Here is an 18,213-nt window from a genome sequence, read left to right as displayed (position 1 = left end):
TGTCCCGTTGGACAGACGCAGCATGGGGTCATGACGGGCAGACCATGCTTAACAAATCTTTTGGAATTCTGTGAAAACATTAATAACAAGGTGGACAACGGGGACCCAGCGGATGTGGTATACCTAGATTACCAAAAGGCCTTCGACAAGTTGCTGCACAAGAGGCTGCTGCATCAGATAAAGATGCATGGCGTTACAGATAAAGTATTAGCCTGGATAGAGGATTGATTGACTAACAGGAAGCAAAGAGTGGGGATAAATGAGTGCTATTCTGACTGGCAATCAGTGGGCGGCACGGTGGCACAGTGGTTAGCACTGCTGCCTCACAGCGCCAGAGACCCGGGTTCAATTCCCGCCTGAGGTGACTGACTGTGTGGAGTTTGCACATTCTCCCCGTGTCTGTGTGGGTTTCCTCCGGGTGCTCCGGTTTCCTCCCACAGTCCAAAGATGTGCAGGTCAGGTAAATTGGCCATGCTAAATTGCCCATAGTGTTAGGTAAGGGGTAGATGTAGGGGTATGGGTGGGTTGCGCTTCGGTGGGGCGGTGTGGACTTGTTGGGCCGAAGGGCCTGTTTCCACACTGTAAGTAATCTAATCTAATCTAATCTAAAACTAGTGGTGTGCCTCAGGGATCAGTTTTGGGACTGCAATTATTCACAATTTACCTAGATTATTTGGAGTTGGGGACCACGTGCAATGTGTAAAGGTTTGCAGATGACATTAAGATGAGTGGCAGAGCAATGTGTGCAAAGGACTGTGAAACTTTGCAGAGGAACATAGATACTTTAAGTGATGGGCAAAGATCTCGCAGATGGAATACAATGTTAATAAATGTGACGTCATCCATTTTGGTAGGAGTAACAGTAAAAAGGATTATTACTTGAATGGTAAAAAGTTGCAGCATGCTGCTATGCAGAGGGACCAGGGTGTCGTTGTGTATGAATTACAGGGGGTTGGTCTGCAGGTACAACAAGTAATTAGGAAGCCAAATGGAATTTTGTCCTTCATTGCGAAAGGGATTGAGTTTAAAAGCAGGGCGGTTATGCTGCAGCTGTACAGGATACTAGTGAGGCCACACTTGAAGTACTGCATTGAGTTTTGGTCTTATTATGTGAGAAAGGATGTACTGGCATTGGAGGTGGTGCAGAGGAGGGTTGGTTCTGGAGTTGAGGGGGTTGGCCTATGAGGAAAGACTGAGTAGACTGGGATTATATTCATTGGAATTCAGAAGAATGAGGGAGGATCTTATCGGAACATATAAAATTATGAAGGGAATACATAAGATAGAAGTAGAGAGGATATTTCCACCGGCAGGTGAAACTAGGACAAATGGGCATTGTCTCAAGATTAGAAGGATCAGATTTAGGACTGAATTGAGAAGGAACTTCTTCACGCAGAGGGTTGTAAATCTGTGGAATTCCCTGCGTGAAGTAGTTGATGCTACTTCAGTAAACATTTTTAAAACTAAGACAATTTTTTTTAACAATAAAGGAATGAAGGGATATGGTGAGCACAAAGGTCTGTGGAGCTGAGGCTACAAAAAGATCAGCCATGATCTTATTGCATGGTGGAGCAGACTCGAAGGGCCAGATGGCCTACTCCTGCTCCTAGTTCTTATGTTCTGGAATATTCAGGTTTTGGATGGAGGTAATTGTTACAATATGCACGGACTCAAGGTTATGAGGAAGGGGAAAAAAAGAGATGTTTACAATTAATATACTTTAAAAAAATTCAAAGATATGGACATTAATTCACATTATTTTTGTCTAAATCCAGAAAGTTAGTGTCTAGTTCATTTTGTAGAATTTCTGATTCAAGTGTGTTTAGTTGGCTACAATTGCAGAATTCCTTTTAAAGACCTCACAACATTACAATCCATCCGTACAAGGACGGATTTCACCCAAATTGGAAGGGACTAATATACTGGCAGAGAGATTTGCTAGAGCTGCTCGGGAGGATTTAAACTAGTAAGGTGGGACAGTTGTGAATAGAAGTGAGTCAAACAGTCAGGGCAGGCAGGGACAAGGTAGGACTAATAAATTAAACCGCATTTATTTCAATGCAAGTAGCCTAACAGGGAAGGCAGATGAACTCAGGGCATGGTTAGGATCATGGGACTGGCATATCATAGCAATTACAGAAACATGGCTCAGGGATGGACAGGACTGGCGGCTTAATGTTCCAGGATAGAAAGGGAGGCAAGAGAGGAGGGGCAGTGGCGTTTTTGATAAGGGATAGCATTATAGCTGTACTGAGGGAGGATATTCCCGGAAATACATCCAAAGAAGTTATTTGGGTGGAACTGAAAAATAAGAAAGGGATGATCACCTTATTGGGATTGTATTATAGACCTTCTAATAGTCAGAGGGAAATTGAGAAACAAATTTGTCAGGAGATCTCAGCTATCTGTATGAATAATAAAGGGTTATGGTCGGGGATTTTAACTTTCCTAACTTTCCAACTGAGACTGCCATAGTGTTAAGGGTTCAGATGGAGAGGAATTTGTTAAGTGTGTACAATAAATTTTTCTGATTCTAGAGAAGGTGCAAAACTTTTCCTGCTCTTGGGAAATAGGGCAGGGCAGGTGACTGAGGACTGAGGGGGGAGCATTTTGGGGTCAGCGACCATAATTCTATTAGATTTAAAATAGTGATGGAAAAGGATAGACCAGATGTAAAAGTTGAAGATCTAATTGGAGAAAGGCCAATTTTGACAGTATTAGGCAAGAACTTTCAAAAGCTGATTGGAGGCAGATGTTCATGGGTAAAGGGACAGCTGGAAAATGGGAAGCCTTCAGAAATGAGATAACGAGAACCCAGAAAAAATATATTCCTGTTAGGGTGGAAGGAAGCGCTGGTAGGTATAGGGAATGCTGGATGACTACAGAAATGGAGATTTTGGTTAAGTAAAAGAAGGAAGCATATGTCAGGTACAGACAGGATAGATCGAGTGAATCCTTGGGAGAATATAAAGGGAGTAGGAGTATACTTAAGAGGGAAATCAGGAGGGCAAAAAGTGGACATGAGATAGCTTTGGCAAATAGAATTAAGGAGAATCCAAAAGATTTTTACAAATACATTAAGGACAAAAGGGTAACTAGGAAGAGAATAGATTCCCTACAGTTGGAAATAGGCCCTTTGGCCCAACAAGTCCACACCGACCCTCCAAAAAGTAACCCACCCACCCCTCTGACTAATGCATCTAACAACTATGGACAGTTTAGCATGGCCAATTCACCTGACCACATCTTTAGAATGTGGGAGGAAACCGGAGCACCCTGAGGGGACCCACGCAGATACGGGGAGAATATGCAAACTCCACACAGTCGCCCAAGGCTGGAATTGAACCTGGGACCTTGGTGCTGTGAGACAGCAGTACTAACCACTGAGCCACCATGCTGCCCCTAAATAGGGCCCCTCAAAGATCAGCAAGGCGGCCTTTGTGTGGAGCCACAGAAAATGGGGGAGATACTGAACGAGTATTTTGCATCAGTATTTGCTGTGGAAAAGGACATGGAAGATATAGAATGTAGGGAAAAAATGTTGAAATCTTGAAAAATGTCTATATTACAGAGGAGGAAGTGCTGGATGTCTTGAAATGTATAAAAGTGGATAAATCCCCAGGACCTGATCAGATGTGACCTCGTACTCTTTGGGAAGCTAGGGAAGTGATTCCTGGGCCTCTTGCTGAGATATTTGTATCATCGATAGTCACAGGTGAGGTGACGGAAGACTGGAGGTTGGCTAATGTGGTGCCACTGTTCAAGAAGGGTGGTAAGGACAAACCAGGGAACTATAGATCAGTGAGCCTGACATCTGTGGTAGGCAAGTTGTTGGAGGGAATCCTGAGGGACAGGATGTACATGTATTTGGAAAGGCAAGGACTGATTAGGGATAGTCAGCTTTGTGCATTGGAAATCATGTCTCACAAACTGGATTGAGTTTTTTGAAAAAGTTACAGAGGATTGATGAGGGCAGAGTGGTAGATATGATCTACATGGACTTCAGTAAGACGTTCGACAAGGTTCCCCATGGAAAACTGTTTAGCAAGGTTAGATCTCATGGAATACAGGGAGAACTAGCCATTTGGATACAGAACTGGCTCAAAGGTAGAAAACAGAGGGTGGTGGGTTGTTTTTCAGACTGGAGGCCTGTGACCAGTGGAGTGCCACAAGGATCGGTGCTGGGTCCTCTACTTTTAGTCATTTATATAAATGATTTGGATGTGAGCATAAGTGGTATAGTTAGTAAGATTAGATTAGATTACTTACAGCATGGAAACAGGCCCTTCGACCCAACAAGTCCATACCGACCCGCCGAAGCGCAACCCACCCAGACCCATTCTCCTACATTTACCCCTTCACCTAACACTACGGCAATTTGGCATAGCCAATTCACCTAACCTGCACATTTTTGGACTGTGGGAGGAAACCGGAGCAGCCGGAGGAAACCCATGCAGACACAGGGAGATTGTGCAAACTCTACACAGTCAGTCGCCTGAGGCTGGAATTGAACCCGGGTCTCTGGTGCTTGCAGATGACACCAAAATTGGAGGTGTAGTGGATAGTGAAGAAGGTTACCTCACATTACAACAGGATCTTGATCAGATGGGCCATTGGGCTGAGAAGTGGCAGATAGAGTTGCTGCATTTTGGGAAAGCAAATCTTAGCAGGACTTATACACTAATGGTAATGTCCTAGGAAGTGTTACTGAACAAAGAGACCTTGGAGTGCAAGTTCATAGCTCCTTGAAAGTGGAGTCGCAGGTAGATAGGATAGTGAAGAAGGCATTTGGTATGCTTTCCTTTATTGGTCAGAGTATTGAGGACAGGAGTCAGGAGGTCATGTTGCGGCTGTACAGGACATTGGTTAGGCCACTGTTGGAATATTATGTGGAATTCTGGTCTCCTTCCTATTGGAAAGATGTTGTGAAACCTGAAAGTGTTCAGAAAAGATTTACAAGGATGTGGCCAAGGTTGGAGGATTTGAGCTATAGGGAGTCACTGAACAGGCTGGGGCTGTTTTCCCTGGAACATCGGAGGCTGATGGGTGACCTTATAGAGGTTTACAAAATGATGAGGGGCATAGATAGAATAAATACACAAAGTCTTTTCCCTGAGGTTGGGCAGTCTAGAACTAGAGGGCATAGGTTTGGGGTGAGAGGAGAAAGATATAAAAGAGACCTAAGGGGCAACTTTAATAGGCATTTGGATGGATATATAAATAGGAAGTGTTTAGAAGGATCCGCGCCAAGTGCTGGCAGGTGGGACTAGATTGGGTTGGGATATCTGGTCAGCATGGATGGGTTGGACCGAAGGGTCTGTTTCTGTGCTGTACATCTCCACAATTCTATTTCATTGGTGTATAGGCTTTGTTCATTTTTCAGGTAAATGCAAATTTTCTTCCAGAACTAAATTTTAAAGCACATCTAGCCAGAACAGCAGTGCACCACAAGGATCACTGCTGGATTCACCGCTTTTCATCATTAATATAAATGATTTGGATGTAACGTCGGAGGTGTGGTTTGTGAATTTGCAGATGACATCAAACTTAGAGGTGTGGTGGACAGCAAAGGAGGTTACCATGGATTACCATGGGATTGTGATCAGATGTGCAAATGGTCCGAGGAGTGGCAGATGGTGTTTAATTTAGACAAACATGAGGTGCTGCTTTTTGGAAAGGCAAATAAGGACAGGACTTATACACTTAATGGTAAGGTCCTAGGCAGTGTTGCTGAATAAACAGACCTTGGAGTGCAGGTTCACAATTCCTTGAAAGTGGAATCACGGGGAGATAGGATAATGAAGAAGGCGTTTGATATGCTTGCCTTTATTAGTCAGGGCATTGAGTATAGGAGTTATGAGTTCCTGTTCTGGCTGTGCAGGACATTGGTTAGGCCACTATTGGAATACTGTGTGCAATTCTGGTCTCCCTGCTGTAGGCAGAACGTTGTGAAACTTGGAAGTTTATCCTAGGTTAATTTAGGATATTTGGGCGTGATGGACGAATTGCACAGAAGGGTTTGTCTCTGTATTGTACATCTCTATCACTATGACTGTACACTGATGTTGGTGTATAGAAATCGGATCCAGTTGTGTAGGCATGCCCATAATGCAGGAGGAGGGTAATTCCGGAATTTTAGCCCAGAAGAAGTGATTTAGTTACATCTTAGGATGTTGTGTGTTTTGGAATATAACTGGCGGCTGGTGACATTCCAATACATTTTCTAGGTGGTACAGGAAATGGGTTTGGAAGATGCTGTCAAAGCAACTTTGGTGAGTTGCTTGCAGAGTGAATGGGTTGATTGCCTTAATGAAATTGATGAAGACAATATACAATGGCCTCTTATGGCTTTTCTCTTGCATTTGCCAGACTGAATACATCATATCAGTTGTATTTCTTCTAGTTCTGAATCACACAGTGATTTGGAATAGATGTATTCAGCCAGGCTAACACAAATGAATACTTGACCCAATGTAGAAATGCTTCAATAGCAGTTGCAAAGTTGCAATTCCTGCTGCCTCTCGCTTCACATCATCTCATTCTTGGACAGGGTCACAGTTTTTCCAATGAGCAGTGGGTGCCAGTTTCTAAAGAACTAACATACCTGTGCTGCCTTTAATGTAACAGTCAAGACACTTTTCTCTGGAATTGTTGTCAAAGCACTTTCAAGACAGAAATCTTAACTGGCAGTATGAAGAAAGGAAATAAGTTTTTAGAACTTGCAAGGAGAAAAAAATAAATTTGAAAGCTGGATTCAATATTTTTGTATAGCTAGAAAGGAACATACAATATACAAATTGGACCTTGTCATCTTTGACACTCATCCGTCTAGGTGACATGATGGATATGCAACATATCTATTGGCAATGGGCTAGCATTAACATCAGCAGCCTTCCATTTTATAAGATAATTGTATGTGATACAATGGCCAACTCTGGTAAGCATTACCAGGGGCCCCACTCTGGCATGGCAGTTTCTACTGCATTTGCTGCAGAGGAATATAGTGGGCTGAGAGGTTTTGGATTCACTGACCTCTGTTTTCTTGAGACCCTTTTCTCAGCCAGCTGAACTTTTCCAATACTCTTTCATAGAGTCAGCTTTCAGACATCAGAGCTTGATGGTTATTGTCTCCCAGTGTTGGTAGGATCCTCCATTTTCCTATCTCACTTACTGGTGCCTTTGTAGCGCCAGCCAGGAGGCTGTGAACCAGTGGCCAGAAGGACTTTGGATATTCAACCATTGTTCATCTAGTGAACTGGGGAGGCACTAATAAGTCGGCCCAATAAGTCCACACCGAACCTTCCAAAGAGTAACCCACCCAGACCAACTTCCCTCTAACTAATGCACCTAACAATATAGGAATTTAGCATGACCAATTCGCCTGACCTGCACATCTTTGGACTGTGGGAGGAAACCCACGCAGGCACAGGGAGAATGTACAAACTCCACACAGACAGTCGGCCAAGGTTGGAATCGAATCTGGGTCCCTGGTGCTCTGCGGCAGCAGTGCTAATCACTGAGTCACTGATAGATGGTGAAATTTGAAATAAAAATCTCTGAAATTAAGATTCTACAGATAACCTGTCAATTGTCAGGAAAAGTACACAGCGTTCACTTTATGAAAGGAAACTAGTCCTCATGTGGTCTGGCCTTCATGTGACTCCTGACCCACAGTCATGTAATTTATGCTTCACTGACCCCTGGACAATTAGGGTTGGGCTAGGGCAATGACACCCACAGCACTTGAATGAATAAAAAAAACTGGTTGAGCCAGCGGAGACATTGTTGGATGAGCAATGAGCGTATGCTGATAGGCGTTCTCCAAGGTGTTGCCGTCTACTCTTAATGCCAATGTGGTTTTAAAACAGGTAGCTCTACGTTCAGCTCAACATTACATCCAGGGCAAACTCCAAATTGTTTATCAGCCGCCTGTCTGAACGAGAGATTTTGACACCACTGTGACCCCACCCCTCTACCAGGACAGAACACACCTCTTAAATTCACAGTACTATAACACTATCATTAACTGTTTTTTACCAAAATGCAACACATAACATTTATTGGCATTAAACTCCATTTGCCACTCCTTGGCTCATTGACCCAGCTGATCAAGATCCTGATGTACTCTTAGATAACCACCTTCACTGTCCACTACACCACCAATTTTGGTGTCATCAGCGAACGTATTAACCATGCTTCCTATATTCTCATCCAAATTGTTCATATAAATGACAAACATTAGTGGACCCAGTACCGATCCCTGTGGAACACTGCTGGTTACAGGTTTCCAGTCCAAAAACAATCCTCTATAACCACCCTCTGTCTCCTACCGTCAAGCCAAATTTATATCCAATTGGCTGATGTTCCCTGGATCCCATGTAATATCTAAGCTTGATTTACTCAAAGGATATTAAGTTTATTTGACAGAATGAAGAAAATTTTGGCTTTTGTGATACCAAATGGACTTTTATCAGTTCAAAGTAATGCCATCTGGTATGAAGAAATGCACCAGCCACATTTGAAAGATTAACCAATAATGTCATTTCAGAATTACCCAATTGTGTGGTGTACCGAGATGATCTGATGATTTCTAATCACGTGGAAGGAATATTTGGAGCATCTCGTGGAAATGTTTGATCAATTTCAAGAGGCAGGTTTAATGATTAAACCTAGCTAAGTGTGACTACACAAAAGTCCAAGTCACATTTCTAGGTCATATCATTGTCATAGACAGATAGGTACATAGTTGCTTGGAATGGGGTCACAGGTAGATAGGGTGGTGAAGAAAGCATTTGGGACACTTGCTTTCATTGATGAGAGCATTGAGTACAGGGGTTGGGATGTCACGTTATAGCAAGACATTTTAAGGCCATATTTGGACAATTTTGGTCGCTCTGCTACAGGAAGGATGTCATTAAACTGGAAAAGATTTACAAGAATGTTGTCAACAGTACACACGGCAGCTGCTGAGCCTAGGTGGAGGATAGGGCCGAATGTTGTAGATGTGGTGTCTTCAAGTGGGCCACTTTGTTCTGGATGATGTCAAGCTTCTTCAGTATTGTTGGAGCTGTGGATGCCCAGGTAAGTCGGGAGTACTCCATCATACTCCTAACTTGTGCTTCGTGGTTGTGGGCATGCTTTGGGGAATCAGGAGAGGTGTTACTCATTGCAGTGTTTGTAGTCTATGACCTGCTCCTATAGCCATAGCATTTATATTGTTAATCCTGTTCAATTTCTATTCAATGGTATCCCAGAAATTCAGTGATGGATATGCTATGGTAATGGTTAGATTTTCTTTTGTTGGACATAGTCCATTGTTTGGCATTTTTTTGGCATAAATGCTACTTATGACAAGGCAGCCCAAACCTGGATATTGTCCCAGGTCTTGATGCGTTTGGATATGGACTACTTCACTATGAATATTCACAAGTAAAGCTAAACCGTGCACAATCAGTGGATATCCCTACTTTTGACTGTACGAATGGTGGGAAAGTCATTGATGAAATATCTGAAGATAGTTGAGCCAACACCACAACTCTGAGGAATTTCTGCAGAGATGACCAACCTCTGGCAACTATAACCACCTTTGTTTGTGCCAGGTATGGACACATCAGCAAGTTTTCTGCCCAGATTCCCATTACTCTGATTTTGCTAGGGTTCCTTAATACCAATTTCACTCAAATACAGCCTTGATTTCAAGAGTAGTCGCTCTCACCTCACCCTTCAACCAGTTGCTATTTGGATAGCTCATGGATAATAATCTGCTTCAGCATCTTCCTTGGACCATCTCCGTAGCACTTGATATCATCAGTCTCCAGAAATCTATTGATTTCTGTCTTGAACGTGCACAGTATTTGAGCATCTACAGCCCTCTGGGTAGAAAATTCCAACAAGGCATCACCCTCTCAGTGAAGAAACCCCTCTTCAAATCAGTCTAAATAGCCTACCCCTAATTGAGAATGGCTCAGATTTGTGAAGAGTGGCAGTCAGATTGGAATTACTATTGACATTTTTCGTAGGACCAAACTCCACATTTTTAGTTGGCAATTCTGATACATTCCTGGTGAAGGGCTCCAGCCTGAAAAGTCGATTTTCCTGATCCTCGGATGCTGCCTGACCTGCTGTGCTTTTCCAGCAACACACTCTCAACGGCAATTCTAATTCCCTCAGCATACCAGAAATCAAACAATTCCTTTGTCATAAAAACAAAGTAATAAATTCAGCAGATCTGGTAGCTTCTGTGGGGAATGAGAAAGAGAAAAAGAGTTATTGTTTCAAGTCCAGTAAGACTTTTTCTGATCTCTAGAAGTGGGCTATGAGATGGGAGAGGCGATCACTAGAAGAGGTGTCAATGAGAGTCTTGAACATAACAGCTTGATGTTCAAATGGGAGAGTCATAATCCAGGGGAGAGTAGAAGAAAGTGTCTGAGAGCGGGCACTCAGCCTCTGTGAAGTGGGATTAGCCTGCTAGATAACAACAGCATCACCTTTACCAGGATAGGTAGATAAAATCAAGGTTAGACTTGAGATAACAGAGTGCAGCAAAATCAGAAGGAAACAGGTTAGAGTGGACAAATGGAGGAAAGACATTACGGCAGCTGATGTCACACCAACAGTTCTTGATGAAAAGATCAAGTGCAGGTAAATGGCAAGAGGAAGAGGTTCAGGAGTACTGGAGGTGAATGAAAGGATCTGCAGGTTTGAAAGTGGACTCCTGTTCATAGAAGAAGACATGGAGGTGAAGTCAAAATTCACAGGGAGGGATGGGGCATAAAGTATAAAATCCTTTGTTCAGCATCAGTGAGCAGAAGGTCAGTAAACAAGAAGTGGGATTGAGTTAGAGGGGAGATGATGAATACAGAAGGATGTCAGCACCTGACAGCATTTGGAACTAATGAAAAAGTGAAAAAGTTTCTTGTTCAAACATTGAGACAAGGAATGAAATGGAACTGGGAACCAGCACAGCTTTGGAATAGCATGAGGCAGTGCCAATGGAGATAGGTTGAGAGTATGCATATGGCAATGCATGGCACTGAGGAAAGCTGCATGTCTTGGAGATATCTATAACTGTGTTTGGTTTGAAACATGAAGGATGGGACTTCAGTTGGAATCTGCATGGGGTAAGGCAGGACTGGACACAGTGAGGAAAGAAATGTGGCTGTAAAAGGGAGTTTTGGCAAACGCTATCAAACTCTAGGAGGGAGACAGAACAAGCTGAAAAAAATTAAAACAGAAATCCTGGAGAGAAGAATGGAACTTCATGAATTTAACACTAAAATAATTATATGCTGGAAATATGAAATAAGTGTGCTGCAGGAACTCAGGAGGCTTGCCAGCATCTGTGGAGAGAGAAACAGTTAACATTTCAAATCAGATATGACTCGTTCAGATGTACAATGTACTTCAATGTACAAATCCATTTGTGCTGCTCTAGTGAGTCTTTGGTCATTGGAATATCTCATCTACAGAATTGCTGTTTCACAGGAACTCTCAGGTGGCTCGTTCTCCTGCACATTCAAATCACAGAATACAGCACACTGAAATGAAAGGGAGTTTGATTTTACTTCCCCTCCTCCCCCCAACTGTGTGAGGGAAATCATGTCTCACTAACCTGATTGAATTTTTTGAAGAGGTGACAAAGAAGATTGATGAAGGCAGAGTAGCAGATGTTGATTATCTGGACTTCAGCAAGGTGTTTGACAAGGTTCCATATGGTAGACTGGGTAAGGCAAACCAGGGCTGGACTTATACAATTAATTGGGGCCTCGGGTGTGTTGCCGAACAAAGAGATCTAGGAGTGCAAGTGCATAATTTCCTGAAAGTGGAGTCGCAGGTAGACAGGGTGATGAAGGCAGCTTTTGACACACTTGCCTTCATTGGTCAGTGCAGCGAGTATAGGAGTTAAGGTGTAATATTGCAATTGTACAGGACATTGATGAAGGTCACTTTTGGAATTATGCATTCAGTTCTTGGTCTCCTGTTACAGGAAAGATATTGTTAAACTTGAAAGGGTTCAAAAAGAAATTTCAAAGATGTTACTGGGATTGGAGGGTTTGAGCTACAGGGAGAGACTGAATAAGTTGGGGCTTTTTTCCTCTGCAATGTCAGAGGCTGAGGAATGAGCTTATAGAGGTTTATTACATCATGAGGGGCTTGGATGGGGTGAACAGCGAAGATCTTTTACCTAGGGTAGGGGAGTCCAAAACTATAAGGTGAGAGGAGAAAGAGTTAAAAGGGACCTAAGGGGCAGCTTTTTCATGGAGAGGGTAGTGCATGTATGGAGTGAACTGCCAGAGTAAGTGGTGGAGGCAGGTACAATTACAAAACATCTGGATGGGTGTATGAATAGGAAGGGTTTAGAAGGGTTTGGGCCAAATGCTGGCAAATGGGACTACGTCAGATGGGGATATCGGTTGGTGCAAATGTGTTGGACTGAAAGGGTCTATTTTTGTGCTGTAGGTCTATAATTTATATTTACTGTTGACTCAAATTACACATTAACTAGACAAAACGTTATTGTATATCATTCATAGTAAATACCAAAGTCTAAGAAGTTTTTAAAATCATTTTTGGCTTTTATTCATCCTCTGTATTTATTGACAAAGTTGACTGAACAAAATCAGAAATAGTAGCCAGTTTAACTGAGGAATAGTCAAGAAATGACAAAACAGAGCAACACATGCATATACTGCATGCAATATATTTAATTTGGCTATTAGGAAAAATAAAATGTACAATTAAAATAATTGCACAACATGCCAAGTGAAAATGTCATTCATTCCTGTCCGCTGGCACTAACTTGTTTACATTTGCTTTAATTATTAATAAAAATGTTAGAGAAACATGGCTGTCTTCATGATAATTAAAATTTGTTTATGAAATTTGTGTACATGCATGAAAAATGGGGATAAAAAAACTGAATGATAGGAAAAAGTGCACCACTTATAGTTTAATATAAATTTAAATATAATCTATCAAACAGTATCAATCTTATTTGGATAATCTGTTGGTAATCATTATCAATACAAAATCTATTATTGATTTGAGATCAAATTTGCATTCTTATATGGATATTTTCTGGGATAAATCTGTTTGTGTAATACTGTCACAACTTTCATGATTGTATAGCATTTTTCAGCTTAATTCTTATGTCCTGGATATATACAATGGTAAGAATTACCACAGCAAAAATGTCACTTTAGTAATAGGTTACGTTTTTTTTGTCTGAAGAATGCATCAAGAATCCTGAGACATGAAGCTGAAGGTGAAAAATCCAATGCTGAAATTGAGAACATACATTACTATGGTTACAAAATACACTGAACTTACTTTAGTAATGGAAAACAAGTTGGACAACATGGAGTGCAACAAGTGGAGTGAGGATATACTCCATGATAAGTTCATACATCTTTATCAACTTTCCAATTCACATATCATAAATAATAATTCAGTGTGAAGCAATTTTCAATTTAGGGATTCAGCATCTGTTCTGAATCAGAATTTCCCCGGTCTTTAATCTCATAGGATGCATTAATTTCGAATACATTTAGTTGTGTCTGGATGCATATCATTTGCAAATTTTTCAAATAAAAAATAACAACCTATTCATACAGTACTATTTGTACATTGCTTACATGAATCGTTTGAGACACTGAGAAGTCGAATCTCCAAACATATAATACATTACAAACATCCCTTCCTAAATCGTTTTTGATTAATGTCTCACTTTACTGATGGCTACTGTCGGTCTATGATGATTACTAATAGTGACTACTACTCTGCAAAATTAAAAAAATTCTTTTGGGCATATATAAAAAAGACAACAGCAAACAAGATAGCTAGAATATTGACCACAAGTTTTAAAAAAGGAAAAACTAAAAGATTATGGCACTTGTAAACCACAGTTCATTCGGAACCTGCAATAAATAGTGTTTCAGAACCAGTAACTGCTCTTTGGTGCACAGCAGCTCTGATTAGCAACATACATACAAGGACACCAAACATTAGTGCAGAAACTCTTTTTCAAAATTTCTTGCATAAATTTAGAGAAGTAACAGCACACTTCCCCTCAAGATTATTGGCTTTTGCTTGATTAAAAAATAGTCCTGCAGCAGCAATTGATTTTATGTTACAACTTGCAGTCTTTAACAGTTATTTTAAAATCCTTGTAAGTACAATATAATTATTATACAGTTTAGTCCCTTGCATCCCTCACATATGTAGTACATCTGATATATATATTGCTTATTATAAATGTTAACCCAATTATAGGAATTCCTTTTGGTGCCTTTTATATCCTATAACACCATAACCTGGCAGTTAAGTATAGGTTAAAATCAAGTTATCTGACTGTAGGTTTGTATCTATACATCCAATTAAACAAGAAAAATATAACTTTTAGACTGGTTATTTCAAATCACAACTGCAGGTTATGTACTGTAAGGGTATTGTGTTGTAGGATACAGATTATTAATAGTCTTGTGATCTGTACATACAGATTTAGAGAAGACTAGTGGCTTGGTAATCTTGGAACCTGATTACATTTGGATCGTTACCACAGTATCTGTGGGTCCTTTGTATAAAGTTATTTAAGGCAACAAGCAATATTTATTACAAGTTATTGCCTTTCACAACAATTACTCCTAATGACTTTCCATAAATACAAAAACTGATCATCAGAAGCAAGCTTCTAACAGCTTCCTCTTCCGCAGACTTGAGCAGCATTCCAATTTCAACACTATGTACCAGAAACATCTAAATGAAAAAAAAAAGATTTGTTAAGAAATTTGAAGGAAATTTATTTGCATCCATACTTTTCATTTGAAGTAGATTTTATCAATATAGCTTGGTTATTAAATAGTTAGCAAAACACTAGCTATTTGTTGCATATACTATGTACCTTACTCTCATTATTTAGCAGTTGTGAATTGGGTGCAGATTTGGTAAATTTTATTTATAGTATCAGCTCTTAAAACAATGATAGGCCATCTTCCACATTCTCTGCAATCTTTAGCATCAATTTTGGTATCTTTCCCACTCCATTCCCCACCTTAGAATTGAACCCTTGGTTTTCCCAGTGCCTGCTAACTTGCAGTCACATTGAAGGACATGTTGTGGCTGAATTCAACTACTTCCTTCAGGAACTCTGCATATTCTATAGGAGTAACAATATCAGGGTAGCAGCAGTCCATGGCTGTCTCAATCATTCATCTCTGAGCTGGAAAATGGAGCTCTGTAATGGTTAAGCAAGTGCCTAGCTGCTCCACTCCAGCTAACCACCAACGTGCTTTGAATCCCCAGACTTTCTGGAACACTCAATGGATTCCAATACTTAGAGCAACAGGACAATGGTTGTGGGACATGGATTGAGGATTGGCTGTCTGACAGAAGGCAGATAGTTGGAATAAAAGGTTCTTTCTCAGAATGGCAGCCAGCGACAAGTGTTGGCCCACAGGGTTCAGTGTTGGGGCCGCAGCTGTTCACTTTGTATATTAATGATCTGGATGAAGGGTTTGGGGGCATTCTGGCGAAGTTCACCGATGATACGAAGTTAGGTGGACAGGCAGGTAGTACTGAGGTGGTGGGGAGGCTACATAAAGATTTAGACAGTTTAGGAGAGTGGTCCAAGAAATGGCTGATGAAATTCAATGTCAGCAAATGCGAGGTCTTGTACTTTGGAAAAAAGAACAGGCATGGACTATTTTCTATGTGGTGAGAAAATTCATAAAGCCAAAATACAAAGGGATCTCGGAGTGCTAATACAGGATTCTCTAAAGATTGACTTGCAGGTCAGTCCGTGGTTAAGAAAGCAAATGTAGTGTTGTCATTTATCTCAAGACAGTTGGAATGTAAAAGCACCGATGTGCTACTGAGACTTTATAAAGCTCTGGTTAGGCCTCATTTAGAATACTGTCAGTTTTGGGCCCCACACCTCAGGAAGGACATACTGGCACTGGAGCACGTTCAGCGGAGATTCACACGGACGATCCCTGGAATGGTAGGCCCAACACACGATGAACGGCCGAGGATCCTGGGATTCATTCAAGTATAGAAGATTGAAGGGAGATCTAATAGAAACTTACAAGAAAAAGTGGATGCAGGGAAATTGGTTCCGTCAGGCGGGGATACTAGGGCTTGCAGGCACAGCCTTAGAATTAGAGGGGGTCAATTTAGAAAGGAAATGAAGAGACATTTCTTCAGCCAGAGAGTGGTGGGCCTGTGGAATTCATTGCCACGGAGCACAGTGGAGACGGGAATATTAAATGTCTTCAAGGCAGAGATTGATAAATTCTTAATCTCCCAAGGAATTAAGGGATACGGAGAGAGTGCAGGTAAGTGACGTTGAAATGCCCATCAGCCATGATTAGATGGGCCGAATGGTCTTACTTCCACTCCTATTTCTTGTGGTCTTTTGGGACAAAGAGGTCTATAGCTGAGTACCTTTTCAATAACAGGAAAAGCATCCGAGACCAGGAAATGGACAGGGAGCAATGTGTACCTTGTTAGAGAGTAATCGGAAAAAACAAAATCAATTCATTGATTATTTTCCACACCAGTGGGAATGTAGAAGATTCATAAATGTTTTGTTTTCCTTAATTTTGTTGGGGTCAAAAATATTGGCTTGAGGATGCATCCTCTCATATTAGTAGCTTTGATTCATGTACTGTAATGCTTTCCAGGAATGTATTTACCACTTAGAACTGGATATTTCAGCAGTTAAGGTTCTTTGCACAAAATTAGATATTGCTTTTCCCTTTCACATAAGGTACACACAGTTTTGTGTTTGATTCTTTATTGTGTTCACTAAAAAGTGAGGAATTTCAATACTAGGGTAGAAAGGGAACAAGTGGCCATGTCTCAAAAAGAATTTCCAGTCATTTGCCTTTTTGATGTATTGACCCAACCGTAATAAATGAAACAAAAACATCTCTGTCGGAAGATACATTTGACACAAAAGCAAAGTAAATTTTTGTACTTAACAAAACACAATGTCATCCAACAATGCTGCATGCAATACAAGCTGTGATATATTCAATGTTATTACAGTTAGGACTAGTAAAGCTTTTACTATTTTACCTTATGTTGACGGTTTGGTAGATTCCTGGTCTATTGAAATGGCAGCATTTTGATTTGAAACTAAGTGTTGGGGAAGGAAAATAGCAATAAAATGAACATTGAGCTTCAGACAACTTTTCTTACTTGGCATCTTGTAAATTAAACACTTAGACTTAAATTGACAGTGTCCAGAAGTTGTCCCATCTACAAAGAAAGAGGCCTCAAGAACCCTAAGTATTGAGCCTCTGACCTTATCAAGCAACTGCCATTGTGGGAAGGCGTTCTCTGGGAAGAAAGTAAGCACTATAATAGCACAAAGAATAATGGAAAGCTTCAGGATATGGGATGAAGTAGTGTAAAGGGAAATGTCACAATTAGGTGGAAGAATTTTGGATCAATGGCCTCAGAAGTGGCCAACGATGATCAGGAAGAGGAAAAATCACAGGCCTCAAGACTTGAGAACCAGAGAGATGAACAGATAACAAGAGCCTCACATGCATTCATTCTTCTTCTCTCCCTCCTTATACAATCTTTCAATTATTCAGTCATTTTATACTTGAACCAATCTTCCTGCAATCATGTTATCTTTTCCAGCAATGTGAATAACCTTTATATGATATATTTGAAATGACAGGCTCTCGCTGCAGACTTGCATTGAGTTTTAAACTTTTCAATGAATACCAATGGATCATTGTTTATTATAACAGATAGATGTTGACAATTAATTTTCTTTGTAATAGTGCCAGGCATAGACATGAAGACAGTGAAGCGCCAATGATAATCCTAAAGTCTCCTTTAATATGGTAATGTACTTCCTCTGATATTGTTTTAGTTCCTTATAGAAGTACCTCACTGGCTTCTCTATTCATGACTCATCATCCTGTAACAAGACTGCAACTATCTCAAGTCACTAGTGTAAATAGCCACTTTGAAAGGTCTGGAGAATCCTGGGGTGACAAAAATTAATGTCATTATTAGTACTGCCTTCAGCTTCTCAAAGGCTGACTGGCATTCTGCTGTACGTACCCACTTTTGTTCATTTCCTTAAATTCATTAATGGAATAGCTATTGTGCTGAAATCATATACAAACTTCTGGTGAAAGCCAGACATTCAATAAATCTTATGATTTCTTTTTTAATTTTAGGACAGGAAATTAT

General features: G+C 40.7%; 1 protein-coding gene across 2 annotated transcripts in view; it reads right to left on the bottom strand.

Moving 5' to 3' along the window:
• Positions 1-12,560: 12,560 nt before the first annotated feature.
• The window catches only part of LOC140481359 (palmitoyltransferase ZDHHC20-B-like), a 123,138-nt gene continuing 117,485 nt past the window's right edge, over positions 12,561-18,213 (bottom strand). For both annotated transcript variants that reach the window (XM_072577424.1, XM_072577425.1), the window contains 2 exons: positions 17,077-17,136; positions 12,561-14,754 (listed from right to left, as the gene is read on the bottom strand). In XM_072577424.1, coding sequence (XP_072433525.1) covers positions 17,078-17,136 — 59 coding nt within the window. In that variant the 3' untranslated portion in view covers positions 12,561-14,754; position 17,077. The remainder of the gene's footprint in view (positions 14,755-17,076; positions 17,137-18,213) is intronic.

Source organism: Chiloscyllium punctatum, chromosome 9, assembly GCF_047496795.1.
Source record: "Chiloscyllium punctatum isolate Juve2018m chromosome 9, sChiPun1.3, whole genome shotgun sequence".
In the NCBI taxonomy this organism is placed as follows: Eukaryota; Metazoa; Chordata; class Chondrichthyes; order Orectolobiformes; family Hemiscylliidae; genus Chiloscyllium; species Chiloscyllium punctatum.
The sequence above is the reverse complement of the archived record's forward strand: the minus strand, read 5'-3'. Positions and strand labels throughout refer to the sequence as shown.